The following is a 21,529-nucleotide window of genomic DNA, read 5'->3' as shown; positions in this document are numbered from 1 at the left end:
ACACTATTCATATTTTATTTGGAGGAATCAGTTGCTTTTTGTAAACGCGCATCAACTGCGAGTGAGTTATCAACATTAATCTAGTAGTAATTACCAATGTTCCCCCTTTTTTGGGGTGGTAATTCAACCATATGTCTTATCATAGTAAATTCTCAATTCCTAATCTTAACTCACTCTTTGGTTATCTACCTTAACATGCTCGCTTTTCTTTTTTGGGTCTTACTCTATATGATCTTTGTATACGTATACTAAATAGTCTAATTCTAATGGGATATGTTTCCAGCTACAAAGAATATTTACAGTTTCTATCCTTTTTTTGATCAACCGTTTTCTATCCAAACTTCGTTAAATGATTATTAAAACCTGATCATTGAGCACATAATTTATTACTACTAGTATATCTTTTTGTGGTTTTCACAATGTACAGTCATGAAATTTGTTTTATACAAAACCAAGAATGCTCTTTTTCAATTTGATTCATACAACACAAGTTAATTCTTTCAAATCATAACACCATCATGCAAACCCATAAAAAGCTAGAAACCTCATAATTGAATTGATAACAGATGAGAATATATCAGCAGGATGGAGTTAGAATTTATCAACTCGAACGCCATCTCTAAGAACCTCATAAGCATCTCGGTTTCTGCTCTTCTTCATCCCCGCAGTGAAATACACCTTTGATGAGTCCGCAGAGATGCTTGTGACTTTCACCCACATCATCACTTTTGTCTTCATCCCTTCCACCTCACTTAGCTTCCCTTTCTCCAGATATCCCATTACTGTTGTGGTGAATTTGAGGACGGATGAATCCTTGTACCCAACTTCGCAGAGTGATGGAATCAGCACCGTCAGTTTCTTGGTCTGTTCATCGAACTCGTAGTTTGTAGCATCTCGTGGGAAGATACCCACAGGCAAATCATATTCTTTCAGCAACTCAGGCAACGGCTTCTGCATTGTTCCTGGTGAATTAATTAAGAAGAGAATCCAGAAACCGTATATTTTTGTTGTAATATTATGTGGTGGATCATATATTATGGAATAATTGTCAAAGACTCAAGACAAGATACCTTTGAATTTGTTGACCAACCATTTTGCTCCTCCTTCGATGCTCGTTGATATCGACTGGAGGAGACAAAACAAAAACAAAAACAAAAAAAAACAAGAATGTCATATGACTATATGAGCATGGCAATGAGAATCATCATATTAAGATAAGAAAAACATTATAGAAAAGAAAAAAAATTGAGAATCACACAAATGCATGGCCTCAACATTTGTTCATCTGCATGAGGCATACTAGAGCTACGATATATTTTCATATGATGAAGAGATCATGCTGCATGCATATACGAAAATTCATAGTCCAAAAGATGATTTATATATCAAGATCGATCATGTTTCAAAAAAAAAAAAAAAAAATCAAGATCGATCAAGATACCGAACACAAGCAGCAAAAAACCTTGGACCCTCTAATTCTAAAGGGGGTTGATAAGACGTAAGATATATGAAAACGTACGTTGATATCGTCACCAACAGAGTCAAATTGCTTGTTCGCCTTCTGACCTAACCAGTAGGATCCAACCTTGTTGAACATCTGATCCATTGCAAAGACAGATTCCTTTTTCAGAGATCAAACAAGGGAAGCAGTGAGACTTCTTTTTCTTAACAGAAGAGACGACCAAGAAGAAGAATCTCTTATCTTCTCTTTTCTTGTCTCTTCTATAGGGGGAATGAAGGAAGGAACAAAGGTTGTGTACCACTCCGTCTCGCCTTCGCCTTCGCCTCGTTGGATTTTTTCTTTTTTAAATTGTTCTGTAACATGTTGAAAAAAAAAAAAAATTGTTCTGTAACTATATCCAGCAAGCCAATTGATATATGACACGTAGTAAATGAGCAGAACCCACCTGTACGTGACTTTTATCGAAACAACAAGTACGAAAAGTAAATACATCATCCGATCCAGATTGTCATTGAATTAGTGTGTGTTCTCTATTTTTTTTTTTGATCAATGTGTGTGTTCTCTATAAATTTTGCATTATATCTTCTTCCATTTCCCCTATTACTATTGCTCCCATTTACTTTTATTTCTTTTATGTTTGAATCCCTTCCAAGACACAGTAACATCCAAACAATATATATATAAAAAATTATAGGATATTCTTTTTTAAGTTTTTGTCACAAATATAGCTACCAATGAAAAAAATAAGTTTTATAAACAAATAGACTTATGGTTTAGAGTTAATGGGTTGGGTTTTGGAGATAGAGTTTCAAATTTTAAAAATGACAATTCTCTCAAATAGACTTTTTAAATTTTTTGTCAAAAAATAGACCTCAAAAACTAAAATGACCAAAATAGCATTTTTTTATTTTGAAAATTTTAATTTTTTTTAATTTGAAATCCTATCCCCTAAACCCCACTCTTCAACTCTAAACCCTAAACTTAAACCTTAAACCATAAACCCTAAACCCCACTCCTTTAACTCTAAACTCTAATGTCTAGATTAATTATCCCTAAGAGTATAAGTGTATATTTATTTATTTTGACAAAATATTTAAATCTATTTTGGTCATTTTTATTTTTAAGATCTATATTTGTGAAAAAACCTTTTTAGGCCTATCCTAGGGAATTTTTCTTTAAAAAAATATTAAAAATTTCAAAATAAAATTGAGTTATTTTGGTTATTTTCTTTATTCAGAGCTATTTTTGTGACAAAAACTTAAAAATGGTTATTTGAGAGAATTGCACATATAATATTATATATTTTTGATCAAACAATATATATAGATATATAGATAGGGAAATATGACTTTGTTGGTGTATAAAATGACAACTTAAGATTGATCTTCTCAATAGTTGTCGTGTGTTAGCTAAATTGTGAGTATTTTCTACAGAAACTTCAGCTTTTTTTTATGAAATAACGTGGAAAATATCAAAGTCCCAACATTTTAGAGCCTACCTTTCTCTTTGCGAGTGACAGAGTCAGGAACCGATCAAAATCTGTGGAAATATCAAAGCCAAGAATATAAAACCAAACCCAATTCTTATCTTTTTAGACCTTTACATAAACTTTTCCTCTGGCTAGCCTAACATCGAAGCTTAACAAATCTGATATTATTAAATTCACTAAAAAAGAAAAAAGGAGAAATTTTGGTTTTTGTCGAAAGCATGACTAGTGAGGTCCACGTTGTACTTATACCAACGTGTAATTGTCTCAGATAAAGACAGGAAACTATATGGGACTTTTAAATTTCACACACGCTTTGGTTCAGATTGTTCCTTACTCGCTTCTCTTATACAGTATGATGTACGAAGTAAAGGGAGGGGGGTTGTTACCTCTTTCTCGATAATATAAAGACCACATAATGGTCTAGATGGCTTTGGAACATTCTACCTCAATGACTCATGGCTCTAGTAATTTCAGATATAATTTTAAAATATATTTTTTAAAATATATAATCTATTAGCCGAAAAGATAAATACTTCAATCTCTACCCCATTTCCTACGAGTAGATATGCATCATAGAATGTTACACGTTTGACGTCGTTGTACACGTTATCATACTTTTCTTTCTTTTGGTCAACACAATTGTATTTGATATTTATCTCCAACTCCAAATAGATGAACTAGAATTTATTTACACACATTATACATACACATTTATCTGATTTATGAGATATTATTATAAAGTTAGAAAAATGAAAGGGTGGCTCTGGAGGGGAGAGAGCGAGTAGGAAATGGAAGTGTGGCAACGCGAGAGTGGGGGAGACAAAATGGTAAAAAGAAAAAAGATTCGGAGGGACAAAAGAGAAAGCAGACAAACTTTAATCTGATAAGAGAGAGATGCTAACGTGGAATCGAATATCCTCACGTTCACACTATCCCATTGGATGATGCACGAGGCCGCCACACGCCCCTACATCTGGTCTTATCTACGCCCTCCACGTGGATCATGATCCAACGGTGACCACACGCCATTTCCCTCTTATTTAAACCCCACTTCTCCTCCTCTCTTATCATCATCATCAACAAACAAACAATCAATAGCAGCAGCAGCCATAATAACCTAAACACCTTTCCCATTCCAATAGAAAAGAAAACCTTATGGCCTCCAAGGCGCTCTCTTCTTTCACGGCTAAGCCCGCTGTGTCACTGCTCCCACATGGCGTCTCCTCCTCTGCCTCTCCGTCTGTTACGTCTCTGAGCTTCTCAAGGCATACTGGCGGCAGAGGAGTGGTGGTTGCGTCCTCAACGGTAGACACAAACAATATGCCGATGACAGGAGTGGTGTTCCAGCCGTTCGAGGAGGTGAAGAAAGCCGATCTGGCCATTCCAATCACATCTAATGCCTCCCTCGCTCGCCAGAGGTATGCCGACTCTTGCGAGGCTGCCATTAACGAGCAAATCAAGTAAGCATCCTTTCTTCTTTTCCTGTTTAAATGTTGTTACGACAAGATTAGATATTAACAGAGGTTGATATTTGGACAGTGTGGAATACAACGTGTCGTATGTTTACCATTCAATGTACGCCTACTTCGACAGAGACAACGTTGCTCTCAAGGGTCTTGCCAAGTAACTTTTTCTTACTACTACTACTACTACTGCCTTTCAATCTTAATCTAACTAAAGCAAAAATTTAATAATATGATAAACTTGGTTTCAGATTTTTCAAGGAATCAAGTGATGAAGAAAGAGAGCACGCTGAGAAGTTTATGGAGTACCAGGTTTCCCTCCCTTTTTTTCTTCTTCTTCTTCTAGATGTTGAAAGAATAGTGATTGATGTTAATATATATGGTTTATGTATATGTGTATAGAACAAAAGAGGAGGAAGAGTGACACTCCACCCTATCGTCTCCCCTATCTCTGATTTTGAACATGCTGAAAAAGGAGATGCCTTATATGGTATATATATTTTTCTATATTTATACAAAAAAGAAAAAAAATATCATTCTTGATTAAGTGTATACACAGATTTTGAAATGATCTTTATACTAATCTTATATTATTTTCAGCAATGGAGTTGGCCCTGTCTCTGGAGAAACTGACCAACGAGAAGCTTCTAAACCTTCACAGAGTATGTTCCCAAAACTTATCCATCTAAGGTCAATCAAATAGGGCAGTCACTAATCTTAAAATAATTTAAAAAAAACAGGTGGCATCAGAGAACAATGACCCACAGTTAGCTGATTTTGTTGAGAGTGAGTTTCTTGGAGAGCAGGTGAGCTTTCTTTTGTTTGTTTTCTTAACTAGTGACTTGAAACTAGTACCCACTTTTTAAAACCCTTTTTTTTCTCCCCCCCCCCCCTTAGATTGAAGCAATCAAGAAGATCTCAGACTTCATCACCCAGCTAAGGATGGTTGGCAAAGGACACGGTACGCTGTTTGATCTAAACAGCCCCTATATTCAGTTTGATTTTCACTAGGACTAGAATTTCAGTAGTAAGTTTTTTAGAAAAGCTTACTAAATTTTTATGTGTCTTTTGCAGGAGTTTGGCACTTCGACCAGATGCTTCTGAACTAGACTGGGAAATTCACTTTATGCTCTGGGAGATTAAAAGAGAAGTGAACCGAAGAAGATTGATTCTGTAAAAGTTTCTAGAGTACTGGAAGTTATTATTGGAGCAAAATAAGATTGTAGTAGTAATAATAGTAAGCTTTTGTGTGTTAAGATGATGTTTTTTTTGTAATAATTTCCTAAGTTTAATCTATGAAGAAGGTTTTTTTTTGTTTCATATTCATGTTCTGACTATATATATGAACAAACGGAGACTTGAGTCTCTGATTAATAGGTAGAAAAACACTGTAATTAAACGCAGTGCTGAAATCCAAAAGATTTAAAACAGAATAAGGAACCTGTGGGGATGAAGAATATGAAGCCTGATCACTAAAGTGGGATAACTGAAAGGCAAACAAAGAAGAGTTAAAAAGGAAAGATCTTTGAATTGAGACTTAACATAAGTGTGGTACAAGTTGTTTAAATTTCCAAACACTATGCTTGATCCAGAGCTAGTATCTGATGCTCTCTTAGATTTTATCCTGAACACTAGACTAGACAGTCTTTTTAAAAAGAATATATTACGAAACAAAGAAAATTACCTCTCTCTGTTTCCACAATTTTTCTGGATTATGGAATACATGAAAAGTAGCATGATGTATGAAGAAAACACCACACTAAGCTATCAATTGAGAGATTATAAAATAAGATTCTTCAGACCACTAAGCAGGCATTATTAAGTAAAAGAGAAGGAATCAGAATTTTGTTATATATAATGGCGAATCAAGTTGAGTGAGCTTTTTTGAGGTGCTTTCCGAAGAAGAAAGTTCATACCACAGGGGGAACAAGCAAAAAAGCGTAAGGAATCTATCTGGAATGGATCCTAAGACAAAGAACCGTTTTCACAGAAGTAGTAGTGCTCCACAATCAAAAGACTCTGTACAAATATAATAATCACCAAGTAGTCTTCATAAAAGGCAAAGGTATCTTCTAGATACATCCACGATTCCGTTTTTTTTTTTAATCCCCTAAAGTCATCATCCAAGTCTCAGAAATTCAAATAAAAAAGAAACTCAGACTCAGGAATTACTGGTTGTTGGAGATTATTACTCATGGAAATCAATTAGATAAAAGGACAAACAATGATTTTTAGAAAGAGATGGAGAGAAAAAACACTGACCATTGTTTTGTTTGTGAGAGACAGGACAGGACAGGAAGCCATCGTGTGATAATAATTGATCGCCTTCTCCGACCACTGAGGAGCTTTCTCTCTTGATGATCCCAGAGGTGGGCCCCACTACCCTTCTAATAATAATTGGGCCTCCCAATTTGGAAACCCATTATTAGTTCTTATGGGCTCTGCGTGAACCAAAATACACTCTGATTGTCTTTTAACACATCAGCTTCTTCTTCTATTTGACCTCATCTCTCATCAATGGGAAATTTAGAGGAATTGAAATAAAAGACTGAATGATGGAACTGGTGTTGGTTCCTTTTTCTCAGATAAACTCTCTCAATGTCAAACAGAACAAGTACCAGAAACTAAACTCCCCCACACACCAATGCCACAGCATAAAAAACAACAACAACATGATGTTTTCTTGTCCTCCTCACCTTTGCTTTAGTCATTTATCCCCCTCCTCCTCCTCTTCATCCTCTTCCTCCTCATCGCTATGGCCAGAATGATTCTTCAAGTCCCTTTCTCTCAGCTCCTGCTCCCTCCGCTTCATCCTCTTAGCAACCCTACTCTCATAATCTTTCTGTACTTTTTCCATTATTGTGTTGAATCCTGGTAGTGTCTTCTCCAGCTTCTCCCCCACTCGCACACTCAGGTTGTAGTATATCCTAAACAATCTCTGCAGAACAATAATAATGAAAAAATATTTGAATCAATTTTTCTCACTAAGATACATACAAAATACCCAAACCACAAGAGATGATGAGAAGAAAACTTACCCTGACATTCCTGTTCCATTCTCTGATGTAAGGAGGACCCGTTGTGTAGGTACCAAGTGGCTTACGGTACCATTCTCCCCCATAGCTTATCTGATCCATTGCTTGCTCTACGCTTATCACTTCCCATGGCCTCAACCCTGGTATTACTTTCGCCAACTCTTGCCTAACAACAATCAAGAGAGTGTCATGCAACTCAAATCCAAATTACGACGAGTGTCTTTGTGGAATGAATCAAAAAATTACCTTAGCTGTTTGGGGATGAACTTGTTGGGCATGTGATCAGATTCGAGGACGGTTGTTAGTTCAGAGCCACTGGCCCAAAGAAAGAGAGCATGGCTGGGAGTTCTGAGTCCAGGCCAAACACCATCGTTAGCTTCCATAACTGCCATGTCGCGTTTCTTGCTCTCAATAGCTTCTTTCTGAAGCTGCTTGTATGTTTTGGGCTCTCTTCCCTTTAGAGGAACCCATGGCGGTATTCCCTTTTGGAGTTTGTGTAGGAAAGCTGTTGCCGCTGCACCAAGCCTCACTGACAAAAACAAAACAAAATACACATATTCAACAAAATTCAATAGAAAAACTCGTGTCTGAGGGTCTCAAAATGATCCCATATATATACTAGACAGACCTTCCCAAGTGGCAATAGCAGGTTCCAAACCGTAAACCATGTGAATAGGGGCCCACTCATCCATGTCCTCGCCCCAAATGAAAGTATCTCTGTCAATGATTCCAGCTCCATAAGCTGTCTTAAGGGTAATAAGCTCGCATGGGCCTCTTGAACGGCCAAGTCGGTCCTTGTACCACCAACCACCCGTCTTCATTATGACTAATCACAGAGAGAGCAAACAAAAGTGCTTATAATCACACGCATCAAAGGAAAAAAGAAAACCACTTTCATCATATTCCAGCAATTCAACAACACTACAAGCTTGGATTGTTAAAGCGCATGATAAACAGATTAAAAGGCAGAAGAATGTCATCAAGTGAAGAAGTTTTGTGATCAAACAAAAGGTTATGGTAGAACTCAAAGCCTCCAACAAAAAGGATTCTAGCATAAATTCAACAACTCTAGAACAAGCGCAAGCTTGGATCTTTTGAGCAGAACGTAAACAGATGAAAAAGTGAACACCAGAAACTAAGAGTCAACAAGAGCTTGGAATCCCATAGCCATCACTAGAACATGACCAAGGATTACAATAGCACCAACTAGTATCCTAACTCATAAACACAGAAGAATCTACAACATGAAAGTGAAGGAAGGGGGGGAGTTACAGTCATAGTAGCGCTTCTCGAGGCGTTTGTAACCAATAGCCTGAGCGACGTCAATGGGTCGACCCGGCGGGTAAGGCCGCTGGCGGAATCCCCAGAGGCCGAAGAGGAACTGCTTCATGAAATCCCAAAACTTATCATCACTCTCTTCCTTGGTCTTAATCGCCTTCCTCGGCATAGGCCTCCCGTCGAGCCCCGGCACGTGGGGCACGGCTCTCCACAAGTCCCTGTCTTCTCTCCGATACGGAGTGTCGTTCTCCTCCAGCTCCATCTTGTTCATGTCGTCCGCTATCTCCTCCGCGCGCGCCATGAACTGGACCACGGGACTCGCTCGGAACCTCTCCCACCATTTCTCCTCGGCCTCGACCTCCTGTGGGCTGGGGTTCTCCTTGTTCTCGAAGAGAGGGTCCTCCTTGAGAATCTTATCCACTTGGGGAGCGTGCCTGTAGTCGGGTCTGTTCTCGCACTCCCACAGGAACTGCTCCGCCATTTTCTTATACATCCCTGCCTCCTCCCTTTCTTCTGGCTCTGCCTTCTTCTTCTTTAACAACTTTGGAAGCCCAATCGATGCGAACTTGGGGGGAGACTGCGACTTGGTGAAGAAGGATTCAGCGAAGTTGATTGATGGAACTGGGTTCGGTGGTTTCTCGAACCAGTTCTGAAATGGATTGAAGTTCATTGACGACATTCTTACAACTACTACTCTCTAGAAGAAACAAAATAAGGGTTTAGGAGCCCCCTTTTTATCGGATGAGTGAGTAAATAAATAAAGCTCAGGTGGAGATTGGATTTGGATTAGATGTAGATGATGAACAAGTGACAAAAACTATCACGCCGTTTTAATACTTTATTAAATAACTACTTGCCGTTTTGCAACTTAGCCAAACAGCGGCACAATAAACGTTATTACGTCAAAACGCCCAAGCTTAGAAGATTGGATGCCTTGTACTACAATTACATCAACGAATCTTTAGACAACAGCCTTTTTGCTTTGCTTGTTTATTGCGCGACTCAACGAATTAACCCAAACAGAGTCAATCAAACACCTCTTGTTTCCACCAATGGCATCATATGTCAGGTTCTGCATCACAATCTTTTTCTGCTTCTTCTTATCTCTGTCTTCAAGCCAGAAAGTCACCTTGAGTCTCTACTACGAAGCTCTATGCCCCTTCTGTGCAGATTTCATTGTTAACCACTTGCCTCAGATCTTCCAAAACGGCTTAATCTCATCCATTGATCTCCACCTCGTTCCATGGGGCAACACCCTTTTCAAACCAGATGGCACCATTCTCTGCCAGGTCTCTTCTTGCTCTTGCATTTGTAGTATTAGTATATAAGGTTAGGATGCAGCATTTGATTAATGCTCTCTGTTTTTCTAGCACGGGGAAGCTGAGTGTGCGCTCACTGCAATTCATGCCTGCGCAATTGACGCATACCCTGATGTTGTAAGTCTCTCTTAAAACTTATATGTAGTCTCTCCATAAAAAGACTTGTCATCGTTGGTCATGCACAATTCTCTATTGCAGATGAAGCATGTTGGCTACATCTACTGTACGGAACGACTGGTCTTGGAAAACAAGCTCGAACAATGGGCTGATTGTTTTGAATTGGTTGGTTTGAGCAGAGCAGCCCTTGACTGCTACATCAGTGGGTACGGACACCAGGTAATTCCTCTTCACAGTATCAGATAGAACAGGAAAAATTTACAAATAAGCAAACAAATATGACATTTTATGTTCACAGCTTGAACTGAAGTATGCTGACGAAACCTCAGAGCTTAATCCAGCACATACATTTGTGCCATGGGTGGTTGTGAACAACCAACCACTTCAAGAGGTTAGTGATAGCATTCAAGATCAAAGGAGAAACAATGTTTTTTTTTTAACTTTGTGGTTGGTCTTTGGTGAACAGAACTACCAGAACTTTGTAATGTATGTATGCAATGCTTATGGAAGCAACCAGTTGCCAGAAGCGTGCAGGAACCTCAACCATTCGGTGGAGACACAAAGCACATTTAATAGTTCAGTAGAGAAGCTAAGTTATAGTCACCAAGTTTGCTATGCCAGTCAATAACATTTTGAATCCGAAAACTATGGAATCTCTATCTAGGACAATGAAATGTATGTGAGATTTTACCCTTCAAAAATATGCTCCACTAGAATTTTCTTCTACAACATTGTAACTGATTTGCAAAAATCTGCACTACAACATTATAATATACAAAATACCACAATGTTTTGTAAGAAAGCAGAGGCCCCCTTACTACGGCTACTTTTACAAAGTCAACCTTCACAACGACTTTTGCTTACCAGTCTGAATCAACAACGAAAAACTCGGAAGATCTCTCACCAGATGCTTATTCAATTATTATACATACTATTAAACAATTACATGTGGGTAATATAAGAGGCTCATTTGATATTTGTATAATTTATGTCTAGCCATGTGTAATATAAGAGGAAAACCGTACAAGATTACAGTCGTGTTACTACTACTATAAACTCGGAATCATTTAATCCCCCTGATCTTTATTATAGTTTAAGTCACATAATGTCAAAGTCCAAATGACTTCTTTTTCCCTCAAAACAAATTAAAACTAAGGAGATTCAAAGTAAAACTTGGACTTTTTCAAAGTCAGCCCTATAAGTGGACTTTAGAAATTACAAACTAAGCATCCTAAAACGTTTTCTCATATAATCAATCTTATAAAAAACCACTGAACGTTTGGAAGTTATTGTCAGTCTCTTTTCTTCTTTTTTTTTCATCTTCATCAAAGTCATCATTGAATCTGTAAGAGAATGGTACCAACTCTCTTGTATCCTTATTAGAAGCATCTTTTGTCGTCATCTTCTTTTGTCCAAAGCCCATTAGAGCAACTCCAATGGTGTTACCCACCATTGGAGTCCTTAGGATTATAATAATATATTTTTTGCTTTTTGAATAGTTAAGGATTTGAGTCTAAAATGTATGTCCAATTGTGTTACTCAAAATGGAGTCTTTAGGAATTAAAAATTATTAATTTTTAAAAAAAATTTAATTTTTTTTATTCAATGATTAAAAGCAAACATACAATAATTAAACATCTTCATCATTACCAAACTTGTTCCAAATATTTTCGATTAAATCATTTTTCAATGCTTCGTGTGTACGCCTATCTCGAACATGATTCCGTAGACCAAGCATATTACCGAAATGTGAAGGCATGTTGTTAGTATGCTCTACATGTGAACTTCTGCTCGACTCTCCTTCTTCAAATTCCGATGTATCGTACTGAGTGTAACCACCTCTTTCGTTTTCGACGATCATATTGTGTAGTATGATACACGCTCTCATAATATTCCCTATTTTTTCCTTGTCCAATGATAGAGCTGGGTTTTTCACTATCGCAAATCGAGCTTGCAATACACCAAAAGCACGTTCCACATCTTTTCGGGTAGCTTCTTGAACTTTAGCAAATAACGCTGCTTTAGGACCTTGAGGGAGTGTGATGGACTGGATAAATGTTGACCATTTTGGATATATACCGTCAGTGAGGTAGTAAGCCAAATCATACTGGTGTCCGTTGACCATGTATGTTACCCTTGGAGCGCGGCCTTGGTAAATGTCATCAAAAACAGGTGACCGATCAAGGACGTTAATATCGTTTAATGTACCTGGAGGACCAAAAAATGCGTGCCATATCCAAAGATCTTGTGAAGCTACAGCCTCCAAGACAATTGTCCGCTTTCCCGATCCACGTGTGTACTGTCCTTTCCAAGCTGTTGGGCAATTCTTCCATTCCCAATGCATACAATCGATGCTTCCTATCATCCCCGGAAAGCCGCGTATCTCTCTAATATCGAGTAGTCGCTGAAGATCCTCTGGAGTGGGTCTTCGTAGATACTCATTTCCAAATAGTTGTATTATACATTCTGTAAAATTTGTTAAACATGAAAGTGATGTGCTTTCACCTAGTCGGAGATATTCGTCGACGGCGTCAGCCGCAGAGCCGTACGCAAGCATACGGATAGCTGCAGTACACTTTTGTAATGTTGATAGACCTAACCTTCCGACTGCATCTCTTCTTTGTTGAAAAAATGGAGCATTTGCTGAGAGGGTGTCGACAATCCGCATGAATACTTCCTTGCTCATGCGGAAACGGCGTCTGAATAAATGAGGCGGAAATGTCGGAGCTTCACTAAAATAGTCATTCCATAGACGGCTGTGGCCCGCTTCTCGGTTTCTTTCGACGTACGCACGTTTCTTTTTTTTTGTAGTTCGATTCTCCAGAATACTGTTGTATGTTTCTTCAAAATATTCATCAAAAGCCTCATTGACAGCCGCATCGAGTCTTCGGTCGGTTTCATCTGCCATATTAGGCTATCCTCCCTTCAAACATTATAACAAATATACGTTTTTATAATTTTTTCTAGGTATATATATTGTTGTGATCTTGTCGACATAATCATAACTTATTTTGAAAAACAGCATTACATCCGTTTGAACTAATCCTAACTAAATTTTTTTTTAAAAACAGCATTATATTAAACAATTGATGGTTCATATTAAACAATTGATGTCACGTTTGTCGACATATATAAATGAAATAATCCTAACTAAATTTTTTTTTAAAAACAGCATTATATTAAACAATTGATGGTTCATATAATTACCTAACTAATTTGAACTAAACTACTACAATTAACTCATACCTATCGGTGATGAAGATGAAGGTGGGAAGGTTTCTTCTTTCAAGCTGGGATCGTTGTTGTTGAAACAATTGCAAACGAGATAGCATAAGAGCAAATGAAATAGATTCCACTAAATCACCATTACATCCGTTTTTAGAGAGTACAAAGGAAGCAGAAGAGCAAAGGAAATAGCATAACATTTGAGTCTACAAGCAGATTTATAAAGGCAACATACAAACAACCCGTGACATGGTCTAGTGACATGAAAATACAAACAGAGCATACAAACCCGTGACTTGATACCAGCTTTTGTCTTCAACCCGTGACATCGTCTTGTACTTCACCTGAAACAGAAGAAATTCACGTGTGTAAGCAAACTCTAATGGAAACAGAAGACAAGTTTTTGTTTTAACTAGTCTAATGGAAACACCTGAAACTTAGGTTAGAGCTAAACAAACCCTACAACAATTCAGACAGAAGTTTGTTTTTCAGAGCTGATTCCATCTCAGAGAGAGGATCGGGCTTTGTAAGCAAACTCTCAAGCAAACTCTGCTGGGATATTTTCTTTTTTAACTCCATCAAATTTTCCAGCTTCGCCAACTCCTCCTCTTTTCCAGTTTTCTTCCTCTTGCTACCAGCCTTTGCAGCCTTAACCCCTATTGGTCGCTCTTCTGGCTCTGGCTCAGGCACTGCCCCTTCACCGTCGGGTTGGGAATCCGCTGGTTTGCGTTTGTCCTTCTCCAGATATGTTGAGCACCACTTCACATCATGCCGAAGCTCCCTCCACGCATGTTCGAAGTTGAACTTCGATCCCTGGTCATTGGCAAATATATCCAACGCAGACTTCATCACATCGTTCTCATTTTGCCCGCTTCTCTGCTCCCTCAGTGCCATGTCGTAACAACCAGCAAACTTGCAAACTCCCTCGTTGATCCTAGCCCATCTTTGCTTGCATGGCCCAAGTTCTCGTGGGGCGGTCCCAACCAGTTGAGGACTGGAGTTGTAGTACTCTACAATCCTGTTCCAGAAGGCACCTACCTTTTGTTCATTACTCACAATGGGGTCTTTGCTGGTGTTGAGCCACGCACCGATGAGGATTAAATCATCTTTCACTGTCCATTTTCTTCTCTCTTTGACACTAGACACACCAGAACTTTGGCCGGTAAAGAGAGGAGGGTCGCAGGGGTCCAGATTAACTGGCCCTTGACTCATTACGAGGTTTACATAACCACCGGATCTCGCCATTTAGGAAGAAAACTGTGTTTCTCTAGTAGAAACACAGGTGATTAAATAATGACTCTATTGAATCCTAGTAGAAAACAGTCCTATCAGAACAGCTCACCACAATTAAATGGGTTTTAGGCTTAAAGGAAACAATGCAGTTACGCATAATTAAATGGGTTTGGTGTGCATTAATAATCCTAGTTGTTTCCTATCTACAAACTTGCAAGTTATTTGCTCGGAAACATTAACTATTCTAGCTTGTTTTCAACTATTCTCAACTACTAAAGTTACGCGGTTACACAATCCTAGTTTCTTTTCTAACTACAAACTTATTTCCATTTGAATTTTAACTGGTAAGTTCAAACACTAACCTGAGTTTGAAACCGGTAAGTTTCTTTTTTCGAGTTCAGCCACCCGCTTAAGCAGCATCCGCACCTGCCCCTGAAAAGACATCAGATAAACTACATTTAATTTCTTAGAAATATGATTAAAAAGAGAGTGAACAAGCAGACAGAACTCACCTTAAGTGATTCGCACTCTCGCAGAAGCTTCTCCTGCTCGTGAAAACGTACTTTCAGTCTCTCAACCTCTTGTTGCATCCCCATAACCCATGGTTGTCTGAAATGCAACCCGTCATTCTGCGAAAACAGAAAACAATTTATCCAACAACAAATAAATATGGAAGGACGAGCTCGATAAATATGGACAGAAGAATGCAAACCTCGTAATCTTTGCATATGAAATATCTTTTGCCGGGGAGGTAGTCATATGTATCCTCTTCATCGACTACCTCCTTCGTGATAGATCCACAGGGGCACAGCTGGGGAATCCCCTGTTGCGCATCTGCAACGAAATGAAGCATGTTGTAGTATGCTTTGTGTGCTTTCATATCCCTCAATTCGTCCTCCATTTCAGAACCTATAAGACCAATAACGTTTAAGCGGATCAAAATCCCTACTAAACCTCTGGGTAAACAACCAAGAAACTAATAAGAACAGACGAAAACCCTAATTCGTATTTTAACCCTAAATCTATTTCATCCCCAGAATCGAATCCATAAACAAACCTCAAATCTATTCGTATTTTAACCCGAAATAAATTTTGTAAGACAAAAAATTCACAGACGAAAACCCTTATTCGATATTAATCCCAATTCGAATTTAAACCCCAAATCTATTTGATTCCCACAAACGATTCGATTAACAAAGAATCGAATGTACAAAAAAAACATAGACACGAAAACCCTAATTTGAATTTTATCCCCAAATCGATTTTAAACCAAAACTCTAATTGATCCCAACAATCGAACTCATAAACACCGCTAAATTGACATGCAGTAACTTCAAATGCAAAAAAAATACACTTAAAATGGTGCGATTTACCTTGAACAAACCGGATCGCAGTGTCGCCTTTGTTATCGCCGGGAGAGGAGGAAAGGTTTTTTTTTCCGGCTACACTCGAGAAATGAACGCGTTTTTTTCTTCTCACCAAACACATTCCTTCGACGCTCCAATCACACGCTGCCAGCGCATCAAGGATCAACCGCAAATAAATCCTTCATTAAGGATTCAACCTCAGCGTAACGTCGGCTTTTATTATTTTTTTAATCTAAAAGCATAAGGATTAGCGCTAAGAAATGAGTAATATACCGCGTTGCAGCTGGTCTTATCTTCCCTTTTCCCACCAAAACTCATACTCAATCTTTTTGGTCAGCACTCTCTTGATCATTTATGGGCAAAGCAAGATCCATGGTTTCACTCTTCATCTTGGTGATCTTCCTTGTTCGAGCTCAGAGATCAACGGCAGAGTCGACTACAGAGTTCATTTTCCAAGGTTTTAAAGGAAACCAATCAGATATTCAATTACAAGGAGATTCAACAATCACGCCCAGCGGACTATTGAGGCTTACCGATCGAAACTCAAACCTTGCAGGTACAGCTTTCTATCACCAACCGGTGAGATTGCTGGACAGTAATTCGTCGGTTCGCTCCTTTAGCACATCTTTCGTGTTTGTCATCATACCTTCAAGCTCAGACAACGGAGGTTTCGGCTTCACCTTCACACTATCTCCAACCCCAAACAGGACAGACGCGGAATCCGCACAGTACTTGGGGCTTCTCAACGAAAGAAACGATGGTGATCCGAGCAATCACGTTTTTGCAGTGGAGTTCGACACGGTACATGGATTCAAAGACGACACAAACCGAATAGGCAACCACATCGGTCTAAATTTCAACAGTCTCTCTTCAGAAGTCCAAGAACCTGTGGCTTACTTCAACAAAGATGGCAAGAAAGAAGATTTCCAACTTGCGAGCGGCGAGCCAATCCAAGTCTTTTTGGATTACGACGGACCAACCAAAACACTAAATCTAACTGTTTACCCAACGAGACTGGGATCTAAGCCCAGAACTCCTATGATCTCACAACAACATGTCCCTAAACTGTTACAAGTAGTGCAAGAAGAAATGTTCGTAGGATTCACTGCAGCCACGGGGAGGGATCAGTCGAGTGCACACTACGTGATGGGATGGAGCTTCTCAAGCGGAGGAGACCGTCCGGTTGCAGCTACGTTGAATCCCTCGGAGCTTCCTCCTTCGCCTCCAAATAGGGCGAAGAAGAGAGGTTAATTACAGTGGGAAGGTCATCGCCCTAATCGTAGCTTTATCGACTGTTATATCGATCATGTTCCTCTTATTTGTAATCTTCATGTTATACAAAAGGAGATTGCAGCAAGAGGAGATCCTCGAGGATTGGGAAGTCGATCATCCTCACCGATTTCGATACAAAGATCTCTATGCGGCTACGGATGGATTCAAGGAGAACAGGATTGTAGGAAGCGGAGGATTCGGAACTGTTTACAGAGGAAGCAGCATCAAAACCAAATCATCTTCGTGTGATCAAATCGCAGTGAAGAAGATAACTCGGAATAGCATGCAAGGTGTTCGAGAGTTTGTGGCAGAGATAGAGAGTTTAGGGCGTTTGAGGCATAAGAATGTGGTCAACCTCCAAGGATGGTGCAAACACGGAAACGACCTCTTGCTGGTTTACGACTACATCCCCAACGGATGCTTGGACTCGCTGCTCTACAGCAAACCCAGACGAAGCGGCGCCGTTTTGTCGTGGAACGCGCGTTTTCAGATCGCTAAAGGAGTCGCGGCTGGGCTGCTGTATCTCCACGAAGAATGGGAAAAGATTGTGATTCACAGAGACGTCAACGTTCTCATCGACGCTGACATGAACCCTAGACTTGGAGATTTCGGGCTCGCCAGGCTTCACGAGCGAGGATCGCTGCAGCACACCACCGTAGTCGTGGGCACGATTGGGTATATGGCGCCGGAGCTCACACGCAACGGAAACTCCTCGTCGGCTTCCGACGTTTTCGCTTTCGGCGTTTTGCTGTTAGAGATCGTCTCCGGGAGAAAACCGACGGATTCTGGTAGCTTCTTCTTGGGAGATTGGGTGATGGAGCTACAAGTGAGCGGTGAGATCCTCGGTGCGGTCGATCTTAGACTCGGATCTGGTTTCGACGAAGAGGAGGCAAGGCTTGCTCTCGCCGTCGGTTTGCTCTGTTGCCACCCCAAAATGGGATATCGTCCGACTATGGGAATGGTGCACAAGTATCTCAACAGAGACGAGGATGTACCTGAGGTTGAGGTTGAGGTTGAGGAGTATTCACATTCTTCAAGGTCCAAGTACTACGGAGGAGGATACGTTTCATCGTTTGATAGGGTTTCGAGCTCATCTCTCACCAGAATTTCCTCAAGTTCGTTTATCAGTGCTAGATAGTAACTCTTTTTTTTCTTTCTCAAAGATTGTAACTCATTTAACTCTTTTTTTTTTTTTTTGTCACTGTCACAGATAGTAACTCATTTATCAAGTGCTAGATAGTAACTTTTTTTTGTGTGTGCACTGTTTCATTAAACTAATTGAAGTTTTATCATCTTCGCAATATGTTTGTTATACATCCGATTATCTTTGTCGAACAATTGTAATATATTAGTTATTTAATTTTCTATGCAATCGTCTATAAAGCAATATGATTAAAACTCTTATATAAACGTTGAATTTGTCAAAGTCAGCCTATAATGGTTGCGTTTGGACCATTTTGTAATAACAAAGTCCAGTCAATAAGACCAAACAATCAATGTATTATTTATTTCTTTATAAAAACTCTAAATAGTGCCGACATAAAGAAAAAAGACATCCTAAAATATGTGAATTTTCCAAGTTATCGTTAGTGCTAATATTACAGATTATTATTAAAGATTTAAGTATTTACTTATGATTTTATTAATCTACAAACACGCAAACATATATATGGATGACAAACCAATTACGTATTTCTTCTATTTTTAATCTCTTAAACCCTTTATTTAACGTAATTGGTTTAGTTTATTGAAATATATCAATTAAATTTTAATAACTGGGTATGATTCTTATAATTAACTGAAAGTGAATAATTTTGGTCGAAGTGGAATATTAGTAGTTGAGTTTTCAATTTTCACAAAACATTGTGCAAAATTTCAATATTTAGAGATGTGAACACACCTAGTTAGAAAAATAAGAAGATTCTTCTTCTTCTGTTTTTGTGGTGTGTATTTTTTCTTATTCTTCGACTCGGCTACTTCAGAGAACCTCATATCCGTAAGTAAAAATCAAACTCTCCTGCTAATAAAGAAACAGTTCTAAGCTAGAAATCTTAAAAAAGTATCTCTTCCTACCTCATTCTTTTAACTCGCCCACGCATGGACACTGCAAGAAAACTCACGGTCTTATTAGCCTCACTTTTATTCAGTCTTTTCCTTATTCCAAGCGTCCCCGTTCGAGCAACCACAGAGTTTACTTTCCGAGGTTTTAAAGGAAACGAATCAGAGATTCGTATTGCAGGAGAAGCTGCTGTGATCAAACCAGACGGGTTACTGAGACTCACTAACCGAGCCTCAAACGTAACCGGAACAGCTTTCTACCACAAACCGGTGAGATTGCTAGAGACCAACAGAAACGCCACCAGGGTTGGTTCTTTCAGCACTCGTTTCGTCTTTGTTATAATCCCTTCCAGCTCTAGCAGTGGAGGCTTTGGCTTCACGTTCACGCTATCTCCAACCCCTAATCGTCCCAATGCTGGGTCCGCCCAGTACTTGGGAGTTCTCAACAAAGAGAACAATGGTGACCCGAGGAATCACGTTTTCGCAGTGGAATTCGACACGGTTCAAGGATCCGGAGACGACACTGACAGAATCGGAAACGACATCGGTCTTAATTTCAACAACCGAACATCTGATTTCCAAGAGCCGGTCGTGTACTACCAGAACGATGATCCAAACAAGAGAGAAGATTTCGAGCTGGAGAGTGGCAATCCGATTCAAGCTCTTCTGAACTACGATGGAGCAACACAAACGCTAAACGTCACCGTATACCCGGCGAAACTGGGGTTTAAACCTACTAAACCGTTGATCTCACGACAGATTCCAAAACTGTTGGACGTCGTGCAAGAAGAAATGTACGTGGGATTCACAGCAGCCACAGGAAAAGGAGATCAGTCGAGTGATCATTACCTAATGGGTTGGAGTTTCACAAGCGTGGGAGAGAACCCCATTGCAGCTACGCTAGACCTCTCGGAGCTTCCTCCTCCGCCTCGAAACACGGCCACCAAGAGAGGCTTCAATTCTCAGATCATCGTTTTGATAGTGGCTTTATCGGCCGTTATGGTAATCATGCTTGTGTTGCTCTTCTTCTTCGTCATGTACAAGAAGCGACTGCGGCAAGAAGAGACTCTGGAAGACTGGGAAATCGATCATCCTCGCAGATTCAGATACAGAGATCTCTACGTAGCCACCGACGGATTCAAGGAGGCTGGGATCATCGGAACCGGAGGTTTCGGAACGGTTTTCAAAGGAAAACTGGCCAACTCGGATGATCTCATCGCCGTGAAGATGATCATTCCAAACAGCAGGCAAGGTGTTCGAGAATTTATGGCGGAGATCGAGAGTCTAGGGCGCGTGAGGCATAGGAACCTCGTGAATCTCCAAGGATGGTGCAAACACAGAACCGATCTTCTGCTGATTTATGATTACATCCCCAACGGAAGCTTGGACTCTCTCCTCTATACTGTTCCGCGGAGAAGCGGCGCCGTTTTGCCTTGGAACGCGCGTTTCGAGATCGCCAAAGGAATCGCGTCGGGGCTGTTGTATCTCCACGAAGAGTGGGAACAGATCGTGGTTCACAGAGACGTGAAGCCAAGCAACGTTCTGATCGAGTCCAACATGAACCCCAGACTGGGAGATTTCGGACTAGCGAGGCTTTACGAACGAGGATCGCTGACAGAGACGACGGGACTCGTCGGTACGATCGGGTATGTGGCGCCTGAGCTAGCCCGCAACGGCAAACCCTCGTCTGCGTCTGACGCTTTCGCGTTTGGCGTTCTTCTTTTGGAGATCGTCTGCGGGAGAAAGCCAACGGATTCCGGTTCCTTCTTCTTAGTCGATTGGGTTATGGGACTGCACGCGAGGGGTGAGATTCTCAGTGCGATCGATCCGAGACTTGGCTCTGATTACGACGGCGGAGAAGCAAGGGTCGCTCTCGCCGTGGGCCTGCTCTGTTGCCACCAAAATCCGGCGTCTCGGCCGTCGATGAGAGGGGTGCTTAGGTTTCTAAACGGAGAGGAGGAAGTTGCTGAGATTGATGGTGACTGGGGGTATTCAAAGTCATCACGAAGCGATTTTGGATCGAAATTTCTAGGATATGTTCCATCGTCGAGCTCAATATCTTCTTCTTCATCGTTCGTTACCAGGATCACTTCGACTTCTCGTGTTACTAGTGGTGGATAGATACCACTGTACACTCGCTTCCATAATGTTTTTTTTTTCCTTATTAAATCTCAGTTTTTCCCTTTCATCAATCTGAACAGATATATCATC

General features: G+C 39.9%; 8 protein-coding genes across 11 annotated transcripts; 4 read left to right on the top strand and 4 right to left on the bottom strand.

The window, feature by feature from the left end:
* Nucleotides 1-370: 370 nt before the first annotated feature.
* Nucleotides 371-3,198, bottom strand: LOC103855403 (uncharacterized protein At5g01610). Of its 2 annotated transcripts, XM_033287550.1 has the most exons (4): nt 1,908-3,198; nt 1,520-1,815; nt 1,071-1,125; nt 371-962 (listed from the first exon to the last, which is right to left on the bottom strand). In XM_033287550.1, the coding sequence occupies exons 2-4, from the start codon at nt 1,604-1,606 to the stop codon at nt 592-594; spliced, it is 513 nt and encodes a 170-aa protein (XP_033143441.1). In that variant the 5' UTR covers nt 1,607-1,815; nt 1,908-3,198; the 3' UTR covers nt 371-591. The 2 variants fall into 2 exon arrangements, with proteins under 2 accessions (XP_033143441.1, XP_009130632.1); XM_009132384.3 differs by having other exon boundaries at nt 1,520-3,198.
* Nucleotides 3,199-3,741: 543 nt separating this feature from the next.
* LOC103855410 (ferritin-1, chloroplastic) lies at nt 3,742-5,736 on the top strand. The gene is made up of 8 exons (XM_009132394.3): nt 3,742-4,411; nt 4,491-4,574; nt 4,666-4,726; nt 4,817-4,904; nt 5,015-5,076; nt 5,155-5,220; nt 5,312-5,375; nt 5,489-5,736. The coding sequence occupies exons 1-8, from the start codon at nt 4,107-4,109 to the stop codon at nt 5,521-5,523; spliced, it is 765 nt and encodes a 254-aa protein (XP_009130642.1). The 5' UTR covers nt 3,742-4,106; the 3' UTR covers nt 5,524-5,736.
* Nucleotides 5,737-6,937: 1,201 nt separating this feature from the next.
* LOC103855409 (protein TIC 56, chloroplastic) lies at nt 6,938-9,501 on the bottom strand. Its single transcript, XM_009132393.3, has 5 exons — nt 8,722-9,501; nt 8,078-8,275; nt 7,696-7,978; nt 7,453-7,615; nt 6,938-7,352 (listed from the first exon to the last, which is right to left on the bottom strand). The coding sequence occupies exons 1-5, from the start codon at nt 9,404-9,406 to the stop codon at nt 7,122-7,124; spliced, it is 1,560 nt and encodes a 519-aa protein (XP_009130641.1). The 5' UTR covers nt 9,407-9,501; the 3' UTR covers nt 6,938-7,121.
* Nucleotides 9,502-9,527: 26 nt separating this feature from the next.
* On the top strand, nt 9,528-10,965 carry LOC103855411 (gamma-interferon-responsive lysosomal thiol protein). Its single transcript, XM_009132395.3, has 5 exons — nt 9,528-10,016; nt 10,098-10,163; nt 10,245-10,382; nt 10,462-10,554; nt 10,630-10,965. The coding sequence occupies exons 1-5, from the start codon at nt 9,780-9,782 to the stop codon at nt 10,789-10,791; spliced, it is 696 nt and encodes a 231-aa protein (XP_009130643.1). The 5' UTR covers nt 9,528-9,779; the 3' UTR covers nt 10,792-10,965.
* A 778-nt stretch (nt 10,966-11,743) lies between these two features.
* Nucleotides 11,744-13,531, bottom strand: LOC117125666 (putative nuclease HARBI1). Its single transcript, XM_033287543.1, has 2 exons — nt 13,410-13,531; nt 11,744-13,086 (listed from the first exon to the last, which is right to left on the bottom strand). Exon 2 carries the CDS (start codon nt 13,069-13,071, stop codon nt 11,794-11,796), a length of 1,278 nt encoding a protein of 425 aa, XP_033143434.1. The 5' UTR covers nt 13,072-13,086; nt 13,410-13,531; the 3' UTR covers nt 11,744-11,793.
* On the bottom strand, nt 13,497-16,415 carry LOC103855413 (glutathione S-transferase T3-like). Of its 3 annotated transcripts, none has more exons than XM_033287547.1 (6): nt 16,262-16,415; nt 15,995-16,132; nt 15,334-15,530; nt 15,134-15,250; nt 14,984-15,053; nt 13,497-13,732 (listed from the first exon to the last, which is right to left on the bottom strand). In XM_033287547.1, exons 2-6 carry the CDS (start codon nt 16,107-16,109, stop codon nt 13,704-13,706), a joined length of 528 nt encoding a protein of 175 aa, XP_033143438.1. In that variant the 5' UTR covers nt 16,110-16,132; nt 16,262-16,415; the 3' UTR covers nt 13,497-13,703. The 3 variants fall into 3 exon arrangements, with proteins under 3 accessions (XP_033143438.1, XP_033143436.1, XP_033143435.1); XM_033287545.1 differs by having other exon boundaries at nt 15,995-16,167; nt 16,262-16,392; XM_033287544.1 differs by lacking the exons at nt 13,497-13,732; nt 15,995-16,132; nt 16,262-16,415 and having other exon boundaries at nt 13,761-15,053; nt 15,334-15,980.
* Nucleotides 16,284-18,812, top strand: LOC103855412 (lectin-domain containing receptor kinase VI.4). The gene is given in 2 exon segments (XM_009132396.3): nt 16,284-17,239; nt 17,241-18,812. Coding segments are annotated over 2 exon segments (2,055 nt in total). The 5' UTR covers nt 16,284-16,342; the 3' UTR covers nt 18,399-18,812.
* Nucleotides 18,813-19,106: 294 nt separating this feature from the next.
* Nucleotides 19,107-21,529, top strand: LOC103855415 (L-type lectin-domain containing receptor kinase VI.2). The gene has a single exon (XM_009132399.3). It carries the CDS (start codon nt 19,358-19,360, stop codon nt 21,437-21,439), a length of 2,082 nt encoding a protein of 693 aa, XP_009130647.1. The 5' UTR covers nt 19,107-19,357; the 3' UTR covers nt 21,440-21,529.

This window comes from Brassica rapa, chromosome A03, assembly GCF_000309985.2.
Source record: "Brassica rapa cultivar Chiifu-401-42 chromosome A03, CAAS_Brap_v3.01, whole genome shotgun sequence".
Taxonomy (NCBI): Eukaryota; Viridiplantae; Streptophyta; class Magnoliopsida; order Brassicales; family Brassicaceae; genus Brassica; species Brassica rapa.
The sequence above is the reverse complement of the archived record's forward strand: the minus strand, read 5'-3'. Positions and strand labels throughout refer to the sequence as shown.